At 40.4% G+C, this 27,605-nt stretch overlaps 1 protein-coding gene and 1 long non-coding RNA gene across 2 annotated transcripts; one reads left to right on the top strand and one right to left on the bottom strand.

The window, feature by feature from the left end:
• Nucleotides 1-656: 656 nt before the first annotated feature.
• LOC133973788 (uncharacterized) lies at nt 657-3,520 on the bottom strand. The gene is made up of 5 exons (XR_009924610.1): nt 3,462-3,520; nt 2,881-3,063; nt 2,176-2,262; nt 1,338-1,485; nt 657-1,102 (listed from the first exon to the last, which is right to left on the bottom strand). It is a non-coding gene; the product is annotated as an uncharacterized LOC133973788 (long non-coding RNA).
• Nucleotides 3,521-19,491: 15,971 nt separating this feature from the next.
• Nucleotides 19,492-22,347, top strand: LOC133973952 (transcriptional repressor scratch 2-like). The gene is made up of 2 exons (XM_062412025.1): nt 19,492-19,660; nt 21,300-22,347. Exons 1-2 carry the CDS (start codon nt 19,504-19,506, stop codon nt 22,109-22,111), a joined length of 969 nt encoding a protein of 322 aa, XP_062268009.1. The 5' UTR covers nt 19,492-19,503; the 3' UTR covers nt 22,112-22,347.
• The last annotated feature ends 5,258 nt before the right edge of the window (nt 22,348-27,605 follow it).

Genomic DNA, 27,605 nt, shown 5'->3' with positions numbered 1-27,605 from the left:
CATTTCTGGATCATTCATTTAAAAGATCTCCAGTATAAGCAAATGTGTTCTAAAATTGGTTTACATCCAAGTGTGAGGCTGTCCTAGTACATGGAAATAAGATATATGTATATATTGTTTGTATTAGCTTTCCCTCAGTGAAGTACTTGCACTTCTTGAAAAGCTCTATATAAATAAGTTGTATTAATGTTTATACATTGCCCACTAGTATATGTTTTCCTAAAAGTCAATGTAGATACAGAAACAGTATGGTTCAGGTGACAGTGAGTTGAATGTGAAGGTCATTTCACTGAGCTCAAGAGAAACCTAATGTGACGATATAGTTGATTTCAGATAGAAAACCCCCCCGCCTCATTCATTGTATTAATGTGTTTGAAGAAGTCAGGCTGCCGAATACCAGCTACTGATTTGAGTCAAACATCTATTGCTATCCTCTGTGTTCATTTCTTTAATGTTAAGAATGTTTTTTCAAGACCTTATCAGATTGCATTGTGAAACATCTGGGTCACCTAATTTTAGTGTATTTTGCACTGATACACAAACTTGATGTTACACATCTTAAACAATGATATGGGTGTCCCTAGACAACCCGACCTGTGTGCTTTGCTGTGACTATAAATGACTGGAACCTCAGATGAAGAAAGTTATTTTCTGACTTCAATAACTGAGGCATTCTCTAAAAAGAATGTAATGGGCCCATTCTACTTCAGATCCATTGGATCATTTTGTGTTTATGTTGCTTAAAGCAGAGCATTCACTGCTTTAATTTAATCAGCATCTTATCTGCCAATATCATGGAGTAGAAGTGCAAGGAAATACCATTATGTTATGATCAATGTCATTTATTGTGCACAAACATTACATGAAGGCATCTGCTGGAAATGTTATGATCAACAATTCTCATGCAAATAAGACTTTAAAAACTACACAAATAGTGTTTTGGAGAGGGGGGTTTCAGAGGGAGGGGGCAGCTCTGGAGAAAGGTCTGTCAATCCAGGTCTGCTGCTTGGTGTGATGGAGACATGAGGTTAGCATCAGCAGCGGACGCTGCAGTAGGGACCGTGGAGCTGAGGCACGCCTGTACTGCTTCTCTTGAGAATAACTGAAGGACAGAAACAAACCATTGGGTTAAATCATGAAGATGGTTCCCTCTGATTTTTTTTTTTTTACACATAAACGTCAGACAGGCTGCCAAAAACTAAAAATGCTGAAGCTAACAGCTACCCAACAGCAAGCTAATGCCTTCCTAAGGCTGCCAGGGAGTAGCAAGAGTAGCCCTGTAGCAACAGAGTGTAGCTAATCACAGCCCTCACAGTTCTTCATCAGTGGAGAAGTACCTCGCCATGTTTCCCTCTTCAGAGGAGTCATCCAAAGACTGTGCTGCTGTTCCAGAATATGTCAGGCCTGCTGCAGCCTGCTGGGCTTGAACTCTGAGCATGCAGAGTAGGCCCTCACGTCCCGGCTCAGTCGATACCTCAGTGCTTCCTGAGAATATATGATAAAAAACAAAACGTCTCAATAGTGCGTATACATACACACATATAGGGCTTTCTTTTCTACAGAAATATTTTTCCTGAGTTGATGTCTCTGCTTATTGCCATCTTGAATGTGAAACCAAATATATTTTTTTGGTGTACCAATACAAGATGTCCAATGTAATACCAATAAAATCCAATCTACTACACTAATTACTGCATGTTTTCGGATTGTCTAACTGTGTATTTGTCTTAAAGTCAAAAGGTCAATGCCACACTGACCTCATCTTATGGTTTCAGTTGTCAAGAGATACAGTGTCATTTATATGAGAGAAAATATGTAGAAATATGTAGACGGCCACTGCACTGGTTAGCGGAGTCATACAACGCAGTGCGGTAATTCTAGTGTAGTTTTTTTTAAATAAATGGGTTATCTTTTTTTACAATCTACAAAAAGTTATCTATACATTTGGTCACAGAATGTTACACAAATAAATTGGCATTAAAGTTGGCATCTTGCTGTCTCGCCAGTCTGACGATGCAGCTGAAGCGTCCATCAAGGGCGTTCTGCAGGTAATTTTGATTGTTTGTTTCTTGTGAAGAGGAGAATAACATGAATTCATACCAATATCAGTTTACAATCAAACCTTTTTGTGTTGACCTTGTGTAAACAGAGTCAACGTACATTGTTCCACAGTACCTGTCATTCACTATTGAACTTCTGACACCCATTACTGGACTGTGTCTTCCTGTAGAGTGGTGATGTTCTCAACGTTCTTTTCACAGTCTGTCAAAACAAAATTAGAGTTACAAATGTTAATGCCCCACAACCCATTGCAGATACGGTTGTATTTGCACACCACATCGGATCAAAACAAAACTGCAGTCTGTGAAACAAGCAGTTTTGGTAGATATAAGGGAAATGCTAATATTTCTGCATGAAACATATTCAGTCCCTTAAGCAAAATAACAATGATGGCAGGCCGCAACCTCAATGCCTTCGTCTACTTTGCTTACAGACGAGTTTGCGGAGTCTCTTGCTGCCGCCCACTGACCGATACATCATTGCTCTTTTCTGAAACTAATGAAGGCAAATTCACACATGTAGAAAGAAATAATCATATAAATTAAAAGGTGTAAAGATTGCTAACATTATGTTTGATGGGGGTCATCATTATACATAACAGAGGAAAACTTTGCACATGTATTCCTTAAGTTTACTTGCCTTCCTGTGGAAAAAGTTGTTTTCCCAGTTCAACAATCACAGCAGGGAAGCATGATTGATCAAAATTCTTTCAGTGTGATATTAACTTGTATTTCAGCAAGCGTACTTTGGGGATTTAATAAAAATGTATATTTGGCACATTATATAAAATGGTGTTTCTGGTATGCAACTTAAAAGTACCTCTTTCATGGTAGGATCATTTCTCTCCCTCATCTTCCTCGTGGTACGTGGATGATGGTAGTGGGCTCAACCCGGCTTCTCTTTCTCTCCAGGCTGCCCTTCCTGCTCTTCATCAAGCAAAACAAAGTGTTCGGTCCAAGTTATTGACGTTAATGAAACTCCTGTAGCTTCACTTGGATCCTCCTTGATTAAAAAACATAACATAGCAATTGTTTTATAAAATGAATCGCAACTCCATAACATGGAAACATTATTGTCATACTGCATACTATAAATTAAACTAAATTGATCCGATATTGTGGAGTAATGGTAGAGAAATACACTCCTTATTAATCTAAAGCATTCATAAATCAAATTCATGTTTATATTTATATTGTAATGTCCCTCAATGATGAGCTAAGCGTCTTGAACTGGTTTCAACACGGTTTTCAATACGGTGGGCTGTAGCATGTGGCTATCAATGGCGTATTAGCTGAAGAATAGCATCCATTGTGTGTATCAACGGACTCCGCATCCGCTGTCTCAGCACTCGGACTGTAAACCTAGATCGTAACGATCTTTAAAAACAATAAACTACTTACCTGACAGAAGGAAGATGCCACCGTGTTCTTCCAAGCGCACCAGCTATTCGGCTCAGCACTGAGTTAAATGGACCGGATGTTTACAACCCACACGTCATGTCCGCTCGCGAACTCCCGGTCCGTGGAGCTCTCGGTCCGTGGAGCTCTCGGTATGAACAGTCCCGCAGGGTCCTTCGCATTAGAGGTGTAATCTAGCCTCAAATATTAATATTATATAACGTGAATAACATTCGAGATCACTGAACGACACCACGAAGGGACGGTGATTTAAACAGCAGGCTGTGACCTGGTCTTCCGCATGGCAGCGTCATAGCAACCATCATAGCAACGATAAAAACATTCGTGATAACTATTAAAATATTTATCATAAGCATGAACTGGCTGAAGACTGTGGAAGCAAAGAGCACATTTCTCGCTAGAAATGGTGTCAGAATGTATTTTTATGCCCAAACTAAGTTACAAAATTATATTTTTAGCTGAAAAAACAAGGAATCTCCGCCATGTTTTCCTCTCCGCAGACGGGAGCTTGTGAGTCACGTGACGTGAGAACACACCAATGCAAAACAATGGGCGGACAAATTGTTACCATCTCACACTCTGAGAGGTCAGATTGTGAGATGGTAACGTCGTTCCAAGTGGACCAATGTTGCCACTGAACGTTTTCTGATGAGACTGGGTTGTCCAGGGGCACACATCGGCGCACATTGTCCTGCGGCCCACATCATCCTGCGGCCCACATCATCCTGCCCCGCACATCAAAGGAGGAGGGTTGGAACTATAGCTAGAAGTTCCACCCCACATAACAGCCTTTTGATTAAATTTGTTATTCTAACATTTAACAATACAGGACGAAATCAATTTATGTATGTCGGTCTAGATACAGCATTAAAGTCATGAAGTTATTTTGAGAAGTGATGGCCTATTTCAATGGCAAGATAAAAAATAAAAAAAGAATCAACAGAAGAATAAGGAAGCGTATTGCATTCACTTTTATTTTTCATTTTTTGGGGCATTTGTCTCGGAATTTCCGAGATAATTATCCCAGAAAAACAGAATAATTGAAAAGTGAATGTAATAAGCTTCTGTAGAAGAAAGCTTATTTTAAGTTCTAAACATATTTAGGGTGTTTTTTTCTCACTTTGTGGACGTCATAGATATATATAAACACTAGATGTCTCGTCCGCGTTGCCAGCCAATGGAGTCGAACGTCCGCACATGGCGGCCATCTTGCCACAGGCAGCTCGCTCACCCATAACATTGTGTTGGTACTTTTTAATTAACTATAACTTGCTCAATTTTCAACCGATTTTTAAACGAATTGGTTTGTTATAAATGCTGGAGATGTAGTTATGACACTGCATACTTATTAAAAATTATGTTATGTTCTAAAAAATTGAATAATGTTCTTAAAAATTGGTACAAGATTTCCCTCTACAAATGAGATGTATAATTATGAATAATAATAATTATAACCATGGGTTTTCATATGGAAATATCATTAAACAGAACAGATAGGGGCAATAAATACACACATGCACAAGGTTTTTATGTTAAATAAATATATAGGCTACTAAAACTCAACATACAGAATGGCAACATGAGATATATGTATACTTTTATAATAGCAATATTACTAATATAATAAAATAATTTGAATTATCACATGTTTAGTTAAAATAAGTAATAATTCAAATTATTGTATTATATTAGTAACATTCTTTTTATAAAAGTGACATTTATTTGCAGTAAAAAAAAGGTGTAAGATTTCCATTTACAAATGTACATAAAGAGATGCTGCATGTTGAAAATCCTCCCCTTTAGAGAGAACTAGACTACTGGGGAGGTATACAGATGGAGGACAGACATAAAAAATGACCCAGATAGTGAAATCAATGGAAATCTATAATATTTACTAACCTCTGAAGAGGCTGGTGATATACGCCTAAAACGCTGATATGATATGATAATGGTGATTCTTAGGTGAGTCGCATCGACTTTGTAAACGTTATTTTTTCTATTTGCGGTCTGACTGAGACGTTGATTGTACCGGCTGTGGTGATCGGATCTTGAAATGGTTTACATCAGTGAAATCAGAAAAATCATAGCTTTAACGATATGTTGCTTTAGTACCTGGCTGTACTGGTAAAGGATTTATTTACGTCTGTAAATAACTTTGTTTGACGCTGATCGGTAAAACAGCGCAGGGAACCAAAAGTGTGGTGCAAAGATCAGTTCTGTAAAACCGTGGTAACATTTGGCTAATGCCCTTTGAAAAGGACTGTTTTATTGAGCTGCTGTCCCATGTTGTTGCTCTGTAAGTTCAGTGTAGCAATTTAAGCGATGTGGTGTAGCCTTATTTTAAAAAACAGTGACACAACCAATGTCAGCAGCGTATGGTGGTGGCTGTCTATGCCATACTGCGTGTCGGCGATGTGCTCCCCAAGCACAAACACATCCTCTGACCCGATCCTCTTCCGCACATGACCTACAGCAGTTTGATGGGCTGTGATCGTCCGAAACTCGATGAAGCCTGGCGAAGGACCCACTCTGCTGCCCTGACGACCTTCACTGTGCCCTCTGATGGAATCACCAGGCCTCCATTGTTTCTTAGAGACAACAGGTGGTAGCTCTGGTCCTTGATGGCAGATGCAGCGTCTGTCACCAGGCTGGCACGGCGGACATCAAAAGACAGCTTCTTCAGAGCCCGTCGCACAACAAATCCTGAAATTTGAGTTGGTATAATAATATCATAACTTATAATAAGCGTGGAGAAATAAAGGGGACATTTCTCTTTTTGGACTATCGTCAGATTGTTTTCCCACAGATTTGACTATTGGCTCTATCGGTTATAGGCGAAATTGACATTCAGTCAGCCTTTACCTGAAATGTACACAAGAGCGTTGTCCACAAGACCATCGAAGCGGACAGGAAGGTAGCTGTGGTCATGGCTGTGGATGAGGGGTAGAGTGGTCGTCCTCCAACCTGAAGGTCGGCAGTTCGATCCCCAGTCTGAACAATCTGCATGCTGAAGGGTCCTTGGGCAAGATGCTGAACCCTGAATGGCCCCCATAGAATAACAAAGTGCTGGGATAGATGCACTGTATGAATGTGTGTGTGATTGGGTGAATGTGAAACTGTAGTGTAAAGCGCTTTGAGTGGTCATCAAGACTAGAAAAGCGCTATATAAATACAAATCCATTTACCATTTACCATGTACTAGGTCAGGAATGTCAGCAAACGGGGATGGAAGATCTTCTTCTCCTCCTGCTGCAAAGGACATATCTACAGCCGATAGGCTTGTAGAGGTGTCGATGACCGCTGGTAGGGACTCTGTCTCATCCTGCGCTGTCACATTGCCTCGGCATGGTTTAACAACTCCACACCGGGCCATCAGCTTCCTAAAGATGTACTTGAACTGGCTGGCATTAGGGTTGTTATTCCAGCCACCTTAAAAAAAAACCAAGATATTCAAGTATATTACACAGATATTCAATATATGAATATAAAATGTTTGATGCTTAAAAAAAAAGACAACTAGCCACCCCTGAATGATCTTTCCAAATAAATTAAGTGGAATGACATTATCCAACAATTCAGAAAAAAAAAAAACATATGGACCAACCAACTGAAAACAATACAAGCTTTGTGTCACCAAGTGACACAAAGCTTGTCACCACCTGTGGTCACCACCTGTGGTCACCACCTGTGGTCACCACCTGTGGTCACCACCTGTGGTCACCACCTGTGGTCACCACCTGTGGTCACCACCTGTGGTCACCACCTGTGGTCACCACCTGTGGACAGGTGTTGTAAACTAGCATTTATGCTAATACACTGTAAACAAAGCATCTGGTTCGTCCAATGACATTGTCATGTCCATGTCCAAATAAAATAAAATCAATCAAGTGTTGCGGTTGGTAAATAAAAATTATTAACACTACCAGATGCTCTGATGGAGAAGTTCCAAGTGGTCCTGGCTGAATCTGTAGGTCAAGACATATCGCTGTCCTTCAATTAGCACAGGAACCATCGCCAGCAACGTGTCAATGTTTATGATGTAGCCCAGGACAGAGAGGAACCTTCAAAGGCAAATATTGTATTACTATGATGATTTTGCCAAAACAGGACACAAGAAAGCAGGGATGCAAACTAATAGTATAGGCTGAAAATAGTGAATGCTCCCAGTGCAGCACTTCTCAAGGCAGACACAAATCCACATTTCAAACAATTCACTTCATTGCCATTGGAAATCATGTGAAACCTCAGTTAAATCATGTGCAGCTTAAGTTATATTGAAAAGAAAGAACAATTCTGCCTCTCCCATAAATGTAAAATTACTCGGTACTAGCCTAGCCTAGCCGTGGTACACAACTAAGCTGAACGATTAAGTCGTTTTTCGGAGAAATGTTCAAGCTTCCAGAATTATAACCACATTAATAACGTTTGTAAGAAACCAAACCATTTGTAAATCCGTCAAGATTTCAGCGAGATAAGAGTGTAAGTGTTTGAGCAGATCACTGACCCTACCTCAGGTACCACAGATCCTTCCAGAAAGCCTGCCTGTGGCAAGATGGCCGCCAGTGATGACATTCTAGGCTCCGCCGGAAGACATCTAGTCTTTATATATATCTATGGTGGACGTCCTATAGCGACCATTACATTATGCAAATTAGGCGATGACGTCATTTAGCGACATCTAGTGACTTTTAGGACAGCCAATAGCTACTTTCCTTACTGAGGAGTTGGCAACACTGACCGGTTTTGCCAACACTCACTTCATTCAGTGTTCAGCAGTGGAGTCATGAGTCACAGAGAAGCCTGTAATGGAGAGGCAGTGAGAGCAGTTTTTCCACCAGTCCAGAACACACTCCACCCACAAGACAGATCTCATATCAGATGTTTTCCTCTCAGCTGAGGCCTCGAGGCTCCTTTATGGAATCATCTAAGTGACAGAAGTCCGATGAAACTGTGTAAGAGGACCTGATAGAGAATGTCTTTGTTACGCTGGTAATTTTACACCTTTTATTGAATGTAGTATTTGTACACTGATGCCGAATATTCACCATTAGTTTCCTTAGGCTGAATTCCTGCAGTTTGACCATGTGACTGATTATCAAGTGAAAATCTGCATTCACACACCGTCGCTGTAATTAACTCCATTGCCCTGATTGCACTCAATTTGTTACATTCACATGTAAAGCATTAGTTGGAGTGTAATGCAGTTGTGGGAGGTGTCAGATGGTTGCTGACACACACACACACACACACACACACACACACACACACACACACACACACACACACACACTCCCACATCCATTCTCCGGCTTGACCCGTTGTGTGTTTAGGCCTGAGTAGAGCAGTGTGCAGGAGGCCATCTGCTCACAGGGTCAATACACTTTCTCCTCTCACACACACACACATGCTGAGTGTTCCAATTAGCTAAATGAGACATCCTTTTTTGCTCTGTTCTGATTTGCATTTTGTTTATTGAGGGCACATGGTTTGAAATCTTACATTATTGGGCTGAAATGAAAAAATCGTGCTTACAAAAGTCTTAAACACTGACCCACAGAGAATTTATAATTTAGTTTCCCTGCCTAATGTAATATACAAACAACGTGGCTCTCATTTGTAACTTTAGTTTATATCTAAGTAAGTAGTAATGACTGTTTGACTTTATCTGAGGAGTAGCTGCAGAGCAACTACAGCAACAGGTGGAGCTCAGTTTTGTAAATCTCAGTGGAGGGACAGCCTGCTCACCCAGTCTGACAAGCTCAGCCAGCGCTGCACTACTGACGATTTCTTCAAGATTTAACCATTTCCTCCCCGCTACTAAATACTGTCAGGGACCAAACAGTCAGAGGACAAACAAGCACAGGGGGACTTTTCAGCCAAAAATACAAATGAGAGGAAAGAGCTATCAGGATAGTGTACTAGCCACATCATGGATGTACAGTATATTGTTACCTTTGCAGGGTTCTGTGATTTATTTGATAAGAATGCCTGCAACATCCAACTGTCACGGAGAGATAAGTCACGGTTTTGCAGTTTTCATATCTATCATGTTTTCTGCCCATGAATTCGTTTTTCCAAAGTGCAATGTGCTTGTTGCACCTTACGCTGTAATGCCCCAGTCCGGAGTTTTTTAATATTTAAAAAAGAGTACATTGTTATATTCCAGTAGCCTGTGCACTTGATTTCTCTAATACTCTAGAAACAGAAACGTTTATAAAGCAATCAGTATTTTTTAGCAAAAATCACTTTTTCTTATGCACTGAATTACAGGTACATGAGTAATAGTAATAATAGTATTACTCAACACTACTGACTTCATGACAGTAGGACAGTGAATACATGAAACACCCATTGAGCATTATATATAAGTACAGGTGGAACAAGACTTACAGTATACCATGCTAAACTAACAGCAATACAACGTACCATGCAGAATCCTATTCATAAGGAGTTACCCCATGTGCTGCAACCATCCAGTGTACCAGTGTAACAAGGAGTTGTAGCAACTGTAGGTTCTGTCATAAATGAGGAAGGATGGCAAGGCTAGCACAGGCCTTGGTGTTGGTCTGAAGTCAGGAGTCAATGAGCCAAAGCAATATTAACGATATGATAGGCTAAATGCAATAATATTTGGGGACTGGGGAGGAGTGTTTTACGTTCAATTGGCTTGGTAAAGGCTTGTATAATAAAAGAGGATGAAACAAAGGTATTTAAGGCCCCTGCCTGATGTAAAATAAAAGCATTCCACTGTCAGACATGATTGTTCTGGTTCTAAAGACATTTAAGGACAGATTTCTTTATTTCTAAAATACTTTTAAATTGCTCTCCTTTTCATTCCAATGGAAAAGAGACAAGGCATCTGAATAAACTACAACAGTGTGAGTGTACTGTAAAATGAAAAGGCCAATTGAGTTCTAAGTAACTACAACCTGTGGATTAAGTGGTTAAAGTACTGTTGTTGTGGCATTAGTTTAGCAGAAATAGTTTTTATTGCCTATCACATTTTTGCATTGCTATAAATGCTCTTTTCATTTTAGCACAATTTCAGCATTGAAAAAACTATTTTTTTGGATAATATACAGTATGAATATTTGAAGCCAAGCCATCGTTTAGATTTAAGATAACTAACACGTTTTAATTTATTGCTTGGTTTTCTTTGCAGATTGACAGCTGCGTAATGGGATAAATTGATGATGCCACTATGTCTGCTTACATTCCAACGTATGTTGATAGGATTGCTGTTCTGTGTAGACATACAGAGAAGAGTAGGATATGTCAATATCAAGCAGTAATTTGACTTGTATAATTTCAGCAAAAACAGTCAATACAATGAAAATTCAACAAAAAGGACAAAAGAGGGAAATGCTGTCTGTGATGTTGTTTGCTGTGTGCTATAAATAAGATTGGATTGACCCTGTTAAGTAAACCAGGAGTAGGATGGATGAGCACCAGTAGATCGGCCTAGTAAATGGAAATCAATTCTTCAATTCTTTCTCTTTTTAATATTCCTTCTTGTATAAAAATCAATCTTGAGTATTTATGTATAATTTTTTCCTATACATTGACATTGCTAAATAAGGCAATCAGACTTGATCAGCATGAGGTGTCAAAATGAATTATGGGTGGGAGAACAAAAAATGATGTATTATATTGTAAAATGTTCCCTCATCATTTACAGTATTCACCTGTATCTAAGAAAAACTGTACTTTACTGTAGCAAATTCCCTGTATTTAATGGATTTTTCTTACAGTGTATGATTTCGTCTCCTTGGCGACAGAAAATGTATATCCAATAAAACATACAGCAAATTCATAATTTAAAAAAATGGTCTTATCATGGCTGCAAGACCCTAGATTTCCCATAGCTAAAGAATGGAATAATAAAATGATTAAGATCTCAGCATATGAATTATTGGCTATACATCCAAGGTGTTCACAGTTTTATTTAATTTCTTCTCACTTTATGTTAAATGTGAGTCGTCCTCCGTTCTCTATCTGTTATGTGGTATGCTGCACTGTAATGTACAAATTTGAATCACAAAGAATATAGAAACTGTAAGAGACAAATAATAAAACCATTAAGGCTCCAAAGGGCCAAATTTATAAAAAGGTGGCCCCCATTACTGCAGTGAAGTTATCCATCAATATGCTCTCTTCTACTGCCCACATCTCCTTTCCTCTTTATCTGTCCCTCTTTCCTTTGGGGTTTCTATATAGGCCTATATCTAGTTCATCTGATTGTGATTCATATACATTCTCTAATGTATAATACAATGGCAGCTGAAGCAGGAGGAGAAAATATAGACGGTTCGAAATGTAGAACTGCATTATATTAGGGATTTATCTCCAGCACGGTTCTAAATTCAACCTACTTTAATCAAAGTTGAGACTTAATGTTCATCATCTTCACATGAAATTAGCTGAAGCTGAGATCCTGTAGAACTAACACTGTCCAAACACTTAAAACACTTAAAACAGCAGCAGTAATATAACACTTTGGTATAATGAGAGAAAGTTGCTGTAATATTTTTTGTCACTTTATACACCAGATAATAATAGAATATGTTGCTTACGAGCTAGCTTATGAGCTAGCTTAACATGTACTGTAAAGAGGCTGTAAGTTGGTCACTACAAAAACACAGTCTTAAGTTTGAGCTTTTTCTGATTAACAATTTTTTATCTAATTGTTGTAACATGTTTGCAGATTGCCTGGTTGAAATACACAGTATAACAGCTTAAATACAAGTTACAGCAAATTAACTTTATGTCATTTTAGAAAAAAAAGAGATATTCAATATTTTAGAGAGATATTACATATTTTTACACACATCAACAAGTTGATATGAACTAACATGCTTTGGATGATGTCATCATTTTGGTAGCTTGGACATCTATCAGACGCTGATCACCGAATCGAAGATGAGCTTTGAACTGATAATTCCAAGTCTCCTCTAAGTTACAATTTGATACTACTAAGACAAGAGTATATGTGATTTCACATTGTTGTGAAGAAATCTGCATAAACATTTACTGTCAACGTTCATTGTTTTATGTTAATTATATATGAATAATATATCATATATATCAATATTATATAATAATTTCTCATGGCAGCTGAGACACATTTTTGACAGTTCTGTGTGTATAAAACAAAAAAACGCAACCTGAAGAAGGTTGAGAGAATAAATATTAAAGAAGTCATCCTCCCTCTCACAACCACGCATTAAACACAGGATAGGAACCCTGGTCAACTATTGTGTGTATACAGGATAATTAAAAAAAAAATTATAAAAAAAGAAAGCCCATTCCAAACTCTGTAAACTTTATTCACGTTTTTGTTCCTTGCTCAAAACACATCTACTCTTCTTATTGGTGTTGTTGTTAATAACCTTTCACAGCCTTAACAAAATGAGCCATATAACCAGGGTCAGTTTGGGAAAAGGAGTTATCTGAGTGGGGGTCACTGGGGCTGTAAATTTCTCTACCAGTGTGTGTCTGCAGCCTCCTGTGGCCTGGCCTGGCCTGGCCCATTATGGCTGTGCAGCATGGATGGTTGTAAGGTGACGGAATGCCCCCCCCCCCCCCCCCCCCCCCCCAATAGAATCCTCCACCCCCTCCACTCCCTTCCTCACACATATGCACTCTCCCTCACGGCCATTATGAAACCCCAGCAGATGGCCAAGAGACAAAAGGTGTGTGAGTGTGAGAGGCCTCCACCTCTTCGCACACCCCCTCATTTTTCGAGTGAGCCCCACAGTCTGTTGCTATAGTGTTACAGCTGGAGCCCTATGAAACTTCTTTCTTACCCACCCTCCCTGACCCTAAAGCTCTCGTACACTTCCTTGCGCGTGCCTCTCAATTACGACAAATTGACAGTGCTTACGATGCCATCCCTTATTCATGCAGATATGGTGATTTAGCCTTGATTTCTCACTAGCGAGACGAACTCCTTTAATGTGGAGACGTTAGCCTAAATGATTCCTTGTGTCCTTTATCAGACAAGAGCTCCCATTTGGGGCCCTGCTGCAGGTAATTCTCCTTTTGACAGTGCAATTGAACCGGCCAGCGCTAAAGGGCTATTTGGTGAAGAGCCATTTAATGTAAGTGCTCTCAAGGCCAGCAAATGACACTTGTAGAGACAATGTCACCCCCACTGACACCATCAGTTGATTGTGTATTGAACAGAAATGGGTGAGCAGTGTAGGCCTCCGGCCAGAAATATGCAGCATTATTGGCAGAGCAAAGTCCAAGGCAAGTGTCTGGGGAAGAGTGAATTCAAGAGTGCGCTGTGGAGGTCTCTGTCAATACCAGGTGCCAAGGACACCAGGACAGGGACTGTGAGGTGATAAACTGGCTTATTTCACTAATGTGTGCCGCATGATCATTTTTTACAGCCTGCAACAGGGTACACCCACATTCTGTAGAAATGATCTCAACATGCCAAGACGATGTCCTTGTACAGATTGAGCTCCTGTAAAGGAGCACAGGAAAAGAAACATCAAAAAATGCATTCAATCACCCAAATTACACTTTTAGCATTGTGTCATAAAACATAATAATGTTCCAGATGTAGTATCTAAAACATGGGGTTTCCTTTAAAGGGTTTTGCATTTAGGGGAAACTATGGTGTCTGTTCTAACCATGCCAGCATGAAGCGTTTTTTAATTTGGTTTATTACATTTCGAATGTGTGGCTTATATGTAAGCTTGCATGATATTTTTGAGCTACTGTTATTTTTTCATACATATCATTATGGCTATTTGAGAGGTCTGATAAGGAAACAACACAATTGTCCGACCTAAATTCACAACTTCAAATCAAAAGCTCTGCAATTCAACTCAATATAAAGCATTGCAGCAACCAAACAAATGTTCTGCTTTGGTACTAACAATACAGTCTGCCCTATGGACAGCCCAGCATTTCCCACAGAATTAATTCAATCGATGGCAGCATCGGGGGTGCATGTGCATGTGCATGGAGGTCATTCTCACTCGCAACAGATTCAGAGTGACTGTGTTAAAATTTTTTGGTTCAGTATGATACTATAGCTCATGGTATTAAAATATAACAGGCCACAATCGCGATTATAATGAGAAACACTGATATATCATCTTGGCTTGTATATGATGGATGAAGGTCTTGGCAACCATCACTGTCTGTTTATTGGCAGAAAAAAACTTTCAATTAAAGAAGCATGTCTACATACACATATATATACCCAAAATGTTGCACAATATAATTTTGTCAGATTAAAAAGGCTTGGACTGTTTTATAATTTAGAATATGTGTACTACATATGATACACCTGTTGTTTTACTGTGCATCTTCATCTACCACCAGGCATGTCATCATACTGCACCCTCTTCATTGCTCTGGGTTTTCCATCTCGGAAAGCATCTGTAGCCTGCACCCGGCTTCTCCCCTGAGACTCTGACGTCTACAAGAGCAGAGGCTAGTGACACGTGGGATTGAGGACCAACACAATAGCGAGGAGAGAGATGGATAGATTCCTTTTATCAGTTTTGGGGTCTGACTAGATTAAAATGCAGTTGTACAACGCCTCCTCCCTGCTTTTTTTGGCATCCCCTGTTGGCCTCCTTGGCATCCCCACTCCTTCCCCTGTCAGTCTCCTCACCTGACAGCTGGGAGTCCTCTCCTCATCTCCCTGCTGACCCCTCATCCTGCCTGCCTGCACGAGGTGACATGGTGCGGATATGGCCGACTGTGTTAGACTTTAAACAGTCACTTCCAAATTGACTCTAGAGGTGTTTTGTCAATTGCCTCTGCAGAGATATTCCTTCCTAACACCATTTGCACAAACCTGGTTGGTTAAAAGACAAAGTATGAAACATGTTGGAAAATAAATCACAAGTCGTTCTCTGCAGCGAACCACAATAAACCCTTGAGAAACATACAGAGTGAAGAGGGGAAATTCTCCTTTTCCTCACTCACTGAGTGCTGATAAAAAGAAAAGAGACAATCACTCTCATTCACTGGTGTGCAGCTGCCCTCGTTGTCAGATGGCCGAGTGGAGATTTCTGTGGAGGTGCTGAAAAGGACCTGCGTTTGTTTTTCAGATGGCTTTCTAATGACTGGATGTGATTAACACAAATTAGCTCACTTATCACAGCTCAACATTCTTAGACAGACGGTCTCTGGGTTCATTCTGTGCAGCGCTACTCAACATGCATTTAATCAGATTACACAAAAAACGCAATAACTAGATTTATCTAGAAGAAATATTCAGTTTGTGATTGGATCATTTCCCCCTGTGCCTTCAAAACAAATATAATTACAAAAAAAACTAAAGATTTATGGAGTCAGAATATGCTTAGTGTTGTTAGTTAGTTTGATGATATCATACCAGAACCTCACATGCGCAATGCTCACTGTCACTGCTGCTGAGAGACTCATTTGCTTTATATTATTTACCCCAGTGGCACATTTTAAGACTTATTTTTAGAAGATACAATTTTGAGGACTAATTGGTGATCAGTGATCAATGTAATACAATTACAAGCTAAATGTATAATTCTTGCTTTTAGTTCTGTAATAGCGGTGAACAGTGAACCAGTTCGGCTACAGAGTCAGTCTGGAGTCTCTTGCAAGTTACAGCTGTGAAGTGCAATGTGAACAAAAATGTAGACGTCAGAATAAAACTTTTAAAAGTAGGGCATGAGTATCTACAAAATATTTCTTCCTCATCTTTGGTGCCACACCAGCTGGTGGCGCTCTAGGCGACTGTCAGGGATGTCCATAACTAATGCTGGTTCGGCTCAAACAGGAGGAATTTGTCGGGGACCATTTTAACTGTAGATTAATAAACTTTGAGAATTCTAGTGAGAATGTGAGGCTGCAGGGTGGTGTATGTGAGACTTTGCCAAAATGATGTTTATTGTACTAATTTATAGTATGAGATAAACATAGTGTGGGTGTGCACAGAATAGTTGTTGTTTTGAGCCTTTTCATGGGATTTATTGACATTAATAAGAATACATAATATCACAAGGTCATACTTTATTGTGGAGATTACTGTCTGCTGTGTGTGCGGTGATACTATTCCATGATCCACTCATACTGAACGTGTTTTCCAGAGCCATCTGTGAGTGAGTTGTCTAGGTTGTATTAAGCTGCAGCTGCTAACCAGAGTTTGACCCCATGACCCTACATGCACACAGAGGTCAGTCTGTCACAGCCGATGGACTGGAAGTCAACGGGGGGAGGCTTTTTATCCAGATGAGGGTTATATGGTTAGTTTGGCAGGCTGGGGTCTTCAGAGGGACATAAAACTGCCAGGGACCATACAGAGGGTGGAAGTGAAAAATAGACCTTCAGGCTGTCATTACATAAACGGACAGAATCAGTAAAATGGGCAAATTAATATTTTTGATTAATTGTTTAAGAGTTTAACAAAAATTATGCTTGCAGTGTTTTATAGGGGTTTGTTACTTCTTTTGTTCTTATTTGTATTGTTATTTCTACTTTTTCACGAATTTTCGGAAGAAACATTTTGCAACATCTTACTGATTACAGGGGAAATAGACATAATGTTCTGAGGAACTGCAAAATCTCAATGAGTGGAAAAAGTAACATTGATGCACTTAAACCCATTTTACTACTGGAAACTCTTCTTCCACAGAGACAGTTCTTTAAGTGTACACACTCACCACACACCCACAGTATTCTCTCTCAATATTTGCACAAAATACCAATTTCCCTTTCACAAACATTCCTAAGAATTTTCAATGACATCAGTTCCTTTCTAGAAGAACCTAAGATCCTAAAAATACAATATTATGTCAATATTGTTGAGAATAAAGTTGTAGTATAACAAGCAAAAATATATCAACATGAGCATATCTGTGTTGCCTGCATTAAAATGAAGAATATTGAGCATCTTGTTTAGTGACACTTTAGCATTGGTTTTATAAATAAGGTGATACTTGATATTTTTGGCACATCAGCACCACAGTAGGGTGTCTTTATAGGACTGGTGTCTTGTCTCTTGTCTGTTCCGAAGAAGAAACAACAAATACAGAAATTAAGATTGGTTCAAGATTTTGTCTCTAGAATGGGTGAAACTGGTTGTTTATATTGTTGTTTATTTTTGGCAAAAAAAAACGTATATGTGATAAAAAGAAATACAAGCCATAAAATACTTTATAGCTCTATGAAACTTTCGAACATTATTAATACTTTGAAAATGAGAATAAATCTGTGGATGTGGAGTTATAAAAAAAAATTCCATAGCGGAGGAGTTAGGTTTTAACAAGGAAGAACAATGGAGCGAATAAAAGATAATATCTCTGGTTCGGCTACTTGTTGTGTTACAGGAGCACAATACTAATTTGTTCAACACAAACTACCTTAGGTTACTAAGTAATGGCGTTGAGAGGAAAGAATGAAATCAGTGTGTTTTGTAACCGAGATGTACACGTTAGTGCATGTGAGTCCCTTCCTGTGAAACCATTGGCCATTGGATCCAAATCCAATCAGCAGTGATGTTAATTCGACACCTTGGAGGAGATCATCACTTTCGCTATGCTAACATTGCTAGTCATGCCAACTAGCAGCTGGCCAGCCCCCTCTCTACCCAAATCATTCAGAAAATTGCAAGTATTATAAAGGTCTTCTAAAGGTAGAATAGTCAATTGCATGAAAACTATTTAAATGTTATTTTTTAAAACATGGGTTGTACGACTTTATAGAAGATTTCATGTAAACCTAAACCAAATTATAAAATTTTAGATTATAAAATTATAGAACTGTCCAGATGGGTAGAAATGAATAAGAACAAATAATCTGGCAGGGTTTCCTCTCCGAATTGGATCTTGCATAAGGAGAGTGAAACACTTTAGTATCATACATTGTAAAATGTTTGATTGTTGGAGGGAAAAGGAGCTGGATGGAAGGATTTGAAATGAATACAAATTTAAATATCACTCAATCAGAGAATACATGTCACTTAAGAAGAATCTGAACTTGTTGTCGTCTTTTGGTCCAAAGGTTTTGACACACACTGTTTGGTTACTTCTAAAATCACAGACACTAACATAGCCTGTCAGAGACACATGAAGAAATCTGAAAACAGATTGAAGTGAACAGACTCAGAACTGGATTTAATACAAAGAACCTGCACTGTATTCTGACTTGTATACAAATGCCCTGTTCCTGTAGTTTAATATTTTAATAATAATCTGATGATAGTGAAATATCAAAGGAGGTGTCAATAGGAAAGAAGGGTTGGGGGTGGGGGGGGGGGGTTTTGGGAGCAACATAAACTGTGTGAGCTACTTCATTGAAAAACAAAGGAGGACAAGGTGTTGTGTGTAGTCTAACCCACGTGCTTCTGCACCACTATTGTCTTCTCTCCTTCCCTGGGAGAGGGGTGAAAGGAGGAAGAGGATATGGGAGGAGGAGGAGGAGGAGGAGGAGGAGGAGGAGGAGGAGGAGGAGGTGGTGGTGGATGACTGCTGTGTGTGCATATTTCTGTGTGTGTGTGTGTGTGTGTGTGTGTGTGTGTGTGTGTGTGTGTGTGCTTGCAGGGAGAGGCACAGACGGCTCGTGGTAATTTGATGTGTGTCCCTGGGGATGTTTGATGGATTAATGCTAAGCAGCTCGCTCCCCACCTGATCTTTGGGGCTCGTGCCCCACATATAAAAGGCTGCAGTAGTGCTGAGCTCAGCTAGTCCAGCCATCTCTCTCTCTCCCTCTGTCTCTCTTGCTTTCTCTCTGTCTATATCTTTCTACCTCTGTCTCTCCCATGTCACTTTCTTTCTCCATCCACCCTGTCCTCTGATTTCTCTCTCTCAGCTCTCACTATATTTTCTCTTTCTCTTTCCCTCTGGCTTTGAAGCATTTCCAGGACAGACTTTTTAAGCTTTTTTTTCTTTTTCTTCAACTCATCCTCTGTTTGGCCTTTTCCGCCTGGAAGCTCAGTGTATTTCTATGTTTTAATTTTTTTAGATCACATGTCTGTTCACATTTTTCTATGAGGTTGTAGCATCAGTGTTTCAACAAGAAAATGCCTCGCTCCTTTTTGGTGAAGCAGCCGAAGGTCCACGATGTCTCATCCTCCAACTACTACCATCAGCACCAGCAGCACTGGGACAGCTCTTTTTCTGTGACACATGCCATCACTGAGTCAGCCACCAACTTGGCGGTGCGTTTGACTGAAAATGGTGAGTTGACCTGTGCTGTGATTTCCACTTTGCTTTGACTTGTGCATTCCTGCTGGTATGGATGTATGTATGTCTTTGTTTACAGATGCTCCACATGGTCTTTCTCACAGACATGCAGCAACCAAAAGCTAAAACAACAGATAGGGATTTCCTGTAGTGGTGTTTATGTTGTTGTCTTTCCTACCTAATCGCTCTCAGAAACCCCACAAACCCCCACAAAGCCTTCCACAGGCAGCACCCACCCCCCTCCCGTATGTCTCAGGACTTTTGTTTTCTAAATCGGCGGATGCTAAATAGTATTCAGGTCACGCTGGCTCAATCAGCTTAATAATCAAACCAGATCGCACAGCAGCGTTTGGCTTTAATACTATTGTGTGCATGAATGACGAGATATACATGTACGCGGGCATTAAGCACAAAATCTGCTTCAACCTTTTGTCAGGTCGAACTAGATAGAAGGGGGAAAAAAGCTCAGCAGAAAGCAGATAGCCGCTTGGGACCATGTTGTCCTTAGATGGTGCAGTTGCCCTTGAGTCTCTCTCCTCTTATCATCTGCCCACCCCTCCACCCCCTTCGCTCATCGCTCCATCTCTCTCCATCTGATCCTGCAGGATGTTAGATAGCTACCGGGAGTAGGATTGCAGCAACACAATCCATATGTGGAGCAGTGAGAGGTGATGGGACAGGGTTTTTAGTGGATGGGTATTGACTGGAAAATAGAGAGTGCTGCAGGTAATTCAATAAAGTGCAACATGAGCAGTACATTGGCAGACATTAGAGTTTCATCTGTGGGATTTCTTCAGAGGCTGCCAGAGCAACCCTGCACTACAAAAGTGGTGTGTGTTTGTGTGTGTGTGTGTGTGTGTGTGTGTGTGTGTGTGTGTGTGTGTGTTTGGCTTTGAGAGACATCCAAAGAAATGTGTGCTTTGAGCGGATTCACCCACCCACCACCAGCATCACAGATCTTCTGCTTGAGTTGAATCATTTGTTCCCCAGATTTAGGATGCCAGCTGTCTGCTTCCCTTTGTGTTCCAAACTGTGTGTGTGTGTGTGTGTGTGTGTGTGTGTGTATGCGTGTGTGCGCCCCCTAACACCACCAGTCTCTCTCTCACACACACAAACACACCCCTTGGCCCTCCTGTCTCTCTTTGCTAAGTCGCAGCCCCACACCTGTCACTCACTCTCCCATTACCATACTCATGAACACTCTCAGAAACGCCACAGATGGGAAATGATCTGATTAAAATAATTTAGTGATTGAGGGGATTTCACTGTTGAGACACTCTCAGCTGCTGCTGCTGCTGCGGCCTGGTAACACGTGGGAGCCAAACTGTTGCTCTGTGACTGTTTTGTCAATGACAGCACATTGAGTATGACTTATATATAGCGACAATGGCCTTCCATTTAGTTTCTTTTAATTACAGCACTTGTAGAATTGATCCAAGCAGAGCCATCGACCAAAGAGTCAAGATTTCCTTTCAAGGTCGGCTGAAGCTGGCACTTACAAATAGCTTTCTGTACAGGTTTCGTATTGATTAGATGGATAAGCAAGAGAACAAGTGTCATCAGAGGTTTTCATTTGTTCCAAATGGAAATATATTTTCCATCTTCATTTATATATCTTTGTTTTCCTTTTCAGGCTACATCCATGATTACATCATCCCCTCCATGTTGCAGAGCACAAAAGAGCCAGGTCGGGAGCTGACCGGGTTCTCCTCAGGGCCCCTGTACTCCCCAGGTGGCAGCAGTGGGGAAGAGTTCTCCGACCATGACATGGAGCACCCGGACAGCCCCGTCTCCACTGCCACAGTGGAGTCAGACAGTAGCGGCCCTGAGTTGGAGGCGTGCACCATCAATGACCTCCTCATCTCTGACGGCCGCTCCCGCCGGAGACCCAGCCGGCGGTGTCCACGCAAGGGAGGCAGACAGTCAGACAGTAGCAAGGAGACTGGGTCAGCAGACTGCAGCCCTGCCAAAGGGAAAGCCAAAGGGCACTACATGTGCTGTGAGTGTGGCAAGTCTTATGCCACGTCCTCCAATCTGAGCAGACACAAGCAGACTCACCGCAGTCTGGACAGCCAACAGGCCAGGAAGTGTCCCACATGCCACAAGGTGTACGTGTCCATGCCGGCGCTGGCCATGCACATGCTGACCCACGACCTGAAGCATGAGTGCACTATGTGCAGCAAAGCCTTCAGTCGGCCCTGGCTGCTACAGGGCCACATGAGGTCCCACACAGGAGAGAAACCGTTCGCCTGTGCCCACTGTGGCAAAGCCTTTGCCGATCGCTCCAACCTGCGCGCCCACATGCAGACACACTCGGCCTTCAAGCACTACTCCTGCAAGCGCTGTCACAAAAGCTTTGCACTAAAGTCCTACCTGAATAAGCACTACGAGTCAGCCTGCTTCAAAGAGCACCAGGCAGAGGATGACGGCAGCGCTGACGACTGATCTTCAATATTCCTCTTTTTCATTTCTCCTCCCGCAATTTTTTTATAATTCAGAGAAAAGTTGCAGCTTCTCAGGCTTGTCACATGCATGCATCATAATCCTGCCCTTTGATATGAGCAGTAACCTCATTTTAAACAATTCAGGAAGTGTGTATGAAATTCCTAAAAATCTCAGTGTTGATCAGAAATGTTATATATTTATATTGTTTTTTATGAATTAAATTGCAATAATTTACATATCAGTATTACTTTAAATGCCAACTAGCTCTTAAGTTAACGGAAACATTTCTGATTTGTTAAATTATGTATTTGTATATTTATGAATTAACTTATTTAATTATTTATCTGCCAATATTTAATATTTATAATTTATCATTGGTTGATTTATCTGTGAATTTAATATGGAATTATTAGAAATCATGAATTGGATTTGTTGAGAACAAAGGCCAAAAGATATTCTGACACACTATATTTCTCTGTCTGATCAATTTGGTGATGACAATAAAAAATTATGAAAAGGAATTATTGCTGAAAGTCCCCATTTACTCATGTCTGAAAGATATACCATATACAAAAATGAAACACACATTTGAACGCTTTTACAACAATACTTTATTTCATGAATGATGTATCAAAAACCTTGTAAAATTATCATTGTTCTATTCGTACACCTTTCTGCCTCACCAGTAATGTTAGTAATAATTAATATTACACCTTTTTTTGGCTTCAAATTCAATCTTTATTTCAATCTGTAAACCTGATCAAGCTAAACAGACGGAAGTAGTTTCCCACGAGGTCCAGCAGGGGGAAACCTCAAAATGTATTAACTGCTTGCATGCTTTGTTGATCTATCACAAAGCTGATATATAAAGAAGGAGGCTGGCTGTGCTGACTGAATAATCATGGCAACAAAGCTTGTTTGGAGCAGTATATTTTTTTAGCATTTCATGGTCTACTACTTTAATCCTATAGATAAGTCATATTGACCTAAGAGGCCTGTTACATTTCAGAGATTGTTGGATGAAAGTGCTGTGTCCTTTATGGGAGAGTAATCCACATATCACTACGCACTATTTCAGTTGCCTGTAGGGGCTAAATGGACTGGTTATATATTCTACAGTGAGACAGAGGCACTGAGTAGACTGGTTATATTTTACATTGAGACCGGGACAATGAGTGGACTGGTTATATTTTACATTGAGACACGGACAATGAGTGGACTGGTTTTATTCTACAGTGAGACCGAGACTCTGAGTGGACTGGCTTTTGATTTAAAATTGGTTATATTTTGCATTGAGCATTCACGAGCAGAGAAGCTGTATTCACTGCAGATTGTGGAGGTCTTTTGCTGCAGACGCCTGACGTTCAGACATTCAGGATAGCTTTTATTACTACTGAAGTGCATTTCCTAACATTGTTTTGTTTTGGCTCTGTTTGTCGGGTGCAGCTGTTGTGGAGTTTGACTTGTTTATACATATCCCCCTCTCTGCTGCTTTAAGAATAGACAGTTATTTGGTTTTATAATGTTTTTAATTGGATGCATTTTATTTTAATAATATATTATTTTATTTCAGCTATTTTGGGTAATATTGCTGCATAATGTCCATGGCTACACGTGTTTATAGTGATCCATTATGAGTTCTCACAGGGTGTAAAGCACTTGATTGATATGTCTCATATGTAACAGTGGGTAGTGTGAACAGTGCTAATAACGTACCGTATATTTACAGATTCCTTATGAGCAGATACTGGTTTGACCACAGGATATGCTCTGGGTCAGGTGTCATGAGAACTGGACTGCTGGTCCAGACCAGACAGGGCTGAGCCCGGGAGCTGTTGACCTCTCACGGGATATGTAAGTAAAGTAATGTGTCTCAATAGACCACAGACTGGGGATGGCTATTTTCAGACACAATAGCCACCATTCGAAACACACATTCATGCCAGTATTTATGCATCTGGGGAGAACAGCAGCTCAGCAACGTCAGAATATGTCTTCAAACCACTTCCTCAGAGGTGTTTACTGTTCACGAACAGTTAACTTAGCCTTGGTTACAGTTCATATCTCTATATATCTCTTTCGGTGGAGTTTAACTTTGGGGAACGTGAACCTGCAATATTAGCTTTGCATTTGCGTATGTGTGACTGTTCCCTAAAGAGTGAAAGACAATTTAGCGCATGAGAGACAACTGCATTACATACCACTTGTAGGGATGTATACAACTGTAGCTGAAACTAGGAGGTCTGACTGTCTGCATGGATAGTTTAAAAAAGATCAATGATGAGAGCAAGTACTGCAAATAGCACACAGCCGTACAACTGGCACAGTTAAGGAGCTCTACCGATTAAATAAATATTGGTCTTAATATGTGATACACATGACTCCAAATAAATGCTCATGTTGTAAGGTGACAGTGTCTTTAGAGTTTTTTCTGCTGAAAATCTCACTCAAGTGATCATAAATTATATAATCGTATTTTAAGTAATCTAGCAGTAATTGAGCCCTCAGTATCTTCAGCTTCATAAATGTGAAAATTCTTAACTTCTGTTGTTCTAATATGAAAATCTTTGGGTTTTGGGGTGTTTGTAAAAGAAAACATGGAATTTCGAGTCATCGCCCAGCGCATGGCCGAACATTATTATTATCTTATTATTAATAGTTTACTTGATAAGTAAAAAAATTGATGAATGAATAATTAAAATGATTACTAGTTTCAGCGTTTTGAATAACCTGCCCCCTCTATGTCCTATGCTCACCCTTGTAGAAGGATATAGTCATAAAAACGAGGAATCAGGCTCTACTTTACTTCTTCAGTTAACATAAAACATCCACCACAGACAAAGGAGCAGGTCAACAACGCGTGCCAATGAACACAGAGGATATGTCCAGAACACGAAAAATGACATTAAGGCTAAAACGGATGAGTCTTTTTATAGTCCTCATTACCAGACAATTAGCCTCATCTGTTACATCATGTCAGACAAGGTTTTATGGGCGACTTTAAGATTTCTCCGGCGCGATAAGCTACACTGAGCTCCGGCGACCGTGGCTTGGAGGTCCCATGTAACTCAGAAGGAAGTTGACAGACATGGGTTGGTGCTCAGCACGGTAGACATTAAAGACTGCAGAGGGCTTCTCCAAAAGAATCATCGCGTGTGAGTCGACTTCCTGTATTACAGGGGCTGACTTCATGTTTGGCCTGTTTGGGGGGCTTCGAGGATCCCATGGGAGATGATGATACACCAGCTCATCAGCCCCCTACATCAAGAATCAACTGCTTCTTTTTAATATTAATTCTATGTAGCCTCAGGGAGTTTATTTTCCAGGTGGAATGAATGTCCAACATCAGGATGGGGTGCCATTTCATTTGTAAAGACAAATAGGAATCTTCGAATGAATAATTAGCAAAGTTATTTCTATATCGTCTTCATTATAAGAGGTGAGACCAAAGCCGGATGTGACTGGGGACCATTTGTTGAACTTCTCTTGACACATCACTCCACCTGTCCTGGTTCCTCAAACTGTCTGTAGCAGTGAAAGACGATCAGGGTCCTCAGGAGGGCAAAAATGGGGAGGAGGGCGGTGGGATGGGAGGAAGACGAGCAGGTCTTATCTAGAGGTCACACTTAGGGTCACATGAAAGATAATACTGTTGCTACCAGTCTGGGAAGGGGGGGGTTACAGTAGCTTTTCTCTGGAAGATAAGGGTCAACTAATTTACCTCTGAAGCTGTCTGGTTCACTAGCTGAATAATATGGCGCCATTTTACCTTAAAGAGCTGTTAGTACCTTAGAGCACTCCGCTCCCAGAACTCAGGCTTACTTGTTGTCCCTAAAGTCTCTAAGAGCTAATTAGTGCGGCAGAACGTAACTTGTCCTATGTTCTAAAATAGGAAGCGTTTAGTTTAAAAAGGCATAGAGGTATTGATGGCTGATCAATAAGGCAAAAACCCCTGATGACGCTAAGACGCAAAAAGAATTCATGACACACGACACACAGAGCTTCTCTTTCCAGCTTCTCCTTCCTCTTCTCCATCCCTATCACATTGAAGTAAGTCATATCTCATCAGTAGTTACTGACTTGACCCCTTCCCAGAGACCCTTTGCTTTATCGCCCGCAGATCCGGGTCCGCTGTGGCCGGACCATGGATTACAATTTGTGGATCGCGCATCAGAGGTCGCAATGGAGGATCCAGTATGGCGGATTCTATATCGTGCGGGCTGATCTTAGTGGTAATGGAGGATCCTGTGTCGCGTTGGCATCAGATACGGGTGGTGTACCACGGCCGAGGCGGTGGCTGATCATAGACTATGATTGCAGCAGGACTGCTTGACATTTAGTATTGAAGTTGTCCTTCAAAATGTTTACCATCATCAATGCTGCTAAAAACTTTAATCTTGATGATGTTTTCCTACACCTGACATCTATTGCACGTCTGTCCGTCCTGGGAGAGGGATCCCTCACATGTGGCTCTCTCTGAGGTTTCTACGTATTTTTACCCTGTTATTTGCGACTTTCTAAATATCTAAATTAACAACATATTTCCATTGTCTTTATAGAAAAAAGCAAGATTAAGTTTGATACAAAACTTATGAGCTCTTCACTTACATATCTTTAAGAAAGAAACCATTAGGTTCTTAAGACATGGTTCTTAGCACAGCGAGTCGAGTGGGTCAAAGGTCACAAACTGGGTCTGTGAACTGTAAATTGTCAACAAGGTCTTTCTGTCCACAGAGCTGCTGCTCACTGGATTGTTTTGGTTTGTTTTTGGCTCAATTCTGCAGAGACTGTTGTGTGTGAAAACCTCTGGAGATCAGCTCTCTCAAAAATACTTTCTGATGTTTGATGTGAACATTAGCTGATGTTCCTGACCTGTATGTGCAGGATTATATTTACAGCACTGCCACCACATGATTGGATGATTCGATAATTGCATGAATAAGCAGGTGCGCAGTGGTTCCTTATAAAGTGGTCAGTTAGGGGAAAGTAAATTAAATTAATACATAAAATAATATAGATTGTGAAAAATACAGAAACCACAGTTTGCCCATTCATTGGTCATTGGTTTCATGTTCATTAAGCATTCATTAAGCATTCAACTTGTCTACAATATACAAACTTAACCAGCTTGTTCTGCTCCATCTAATAAAGCACTAACTCGCACAAACAAAAGTTAATAATAAGAGGCCTCTGCAGCAGACTGCAGCTGGCTGTCAGGAGGAGGTTCTCTTCTCTCCGCTGCAGCTGTTCCCAATGAGTCAAGTTATCTGACTGCAAAAGTTTCCCAGAAAGGAGACAATGCAGCATTAATGCATGACTATTTATTTAGGTATTTATATGCAGTATAGTTTAAATGAAATAAGACCTTTCCTGTATTGGCCTTTTGTTAAAAATCCCCTATTGAGCAGCCCCTAACATGATGCTTGCTAACTTGTCTGTTAAAATAATAAATTATTTTGTTAATGCTGAGATGTACTTGTGAGAGATGACTGCT

The sequence above is a fragment of the Platichthys flesus genome, chromosome 2, assembly GCF_949316205.1.
Source record: "Platichthys flesus chromosome 2, fPlaFle2.1, whole genome shotgun sequence".
Taxonomy (NCBI): Eukaryota; Metazoa; Chordata; class Actinopteri; order Pleuronectiformes; family Pleuronectidae; genus Platichthys; species Platichthys flesus.
This window is presented reverse-complemented; position numbering and strand designations above follow the sequence as displayed.

What these genes read in the sequence shown, in the direction of transcription:
- LOC133973952 (XM_062412025.1), top strand. Translation starts at nt 19,504, where the DNA reads ATGCCTCGCTCCTTTTTGGTGAAGCAGCCGAAGGTCCACGATGTCTCA. An exon ending in GGTGCGTTTGACTGAAAATG is followed by an intron (nt 19,661 to 21,299) that starts GTGAGTTGACCT and finishes TTTCCTTTTCAG; the next exon opens with GCTACATCCATGATTACATC.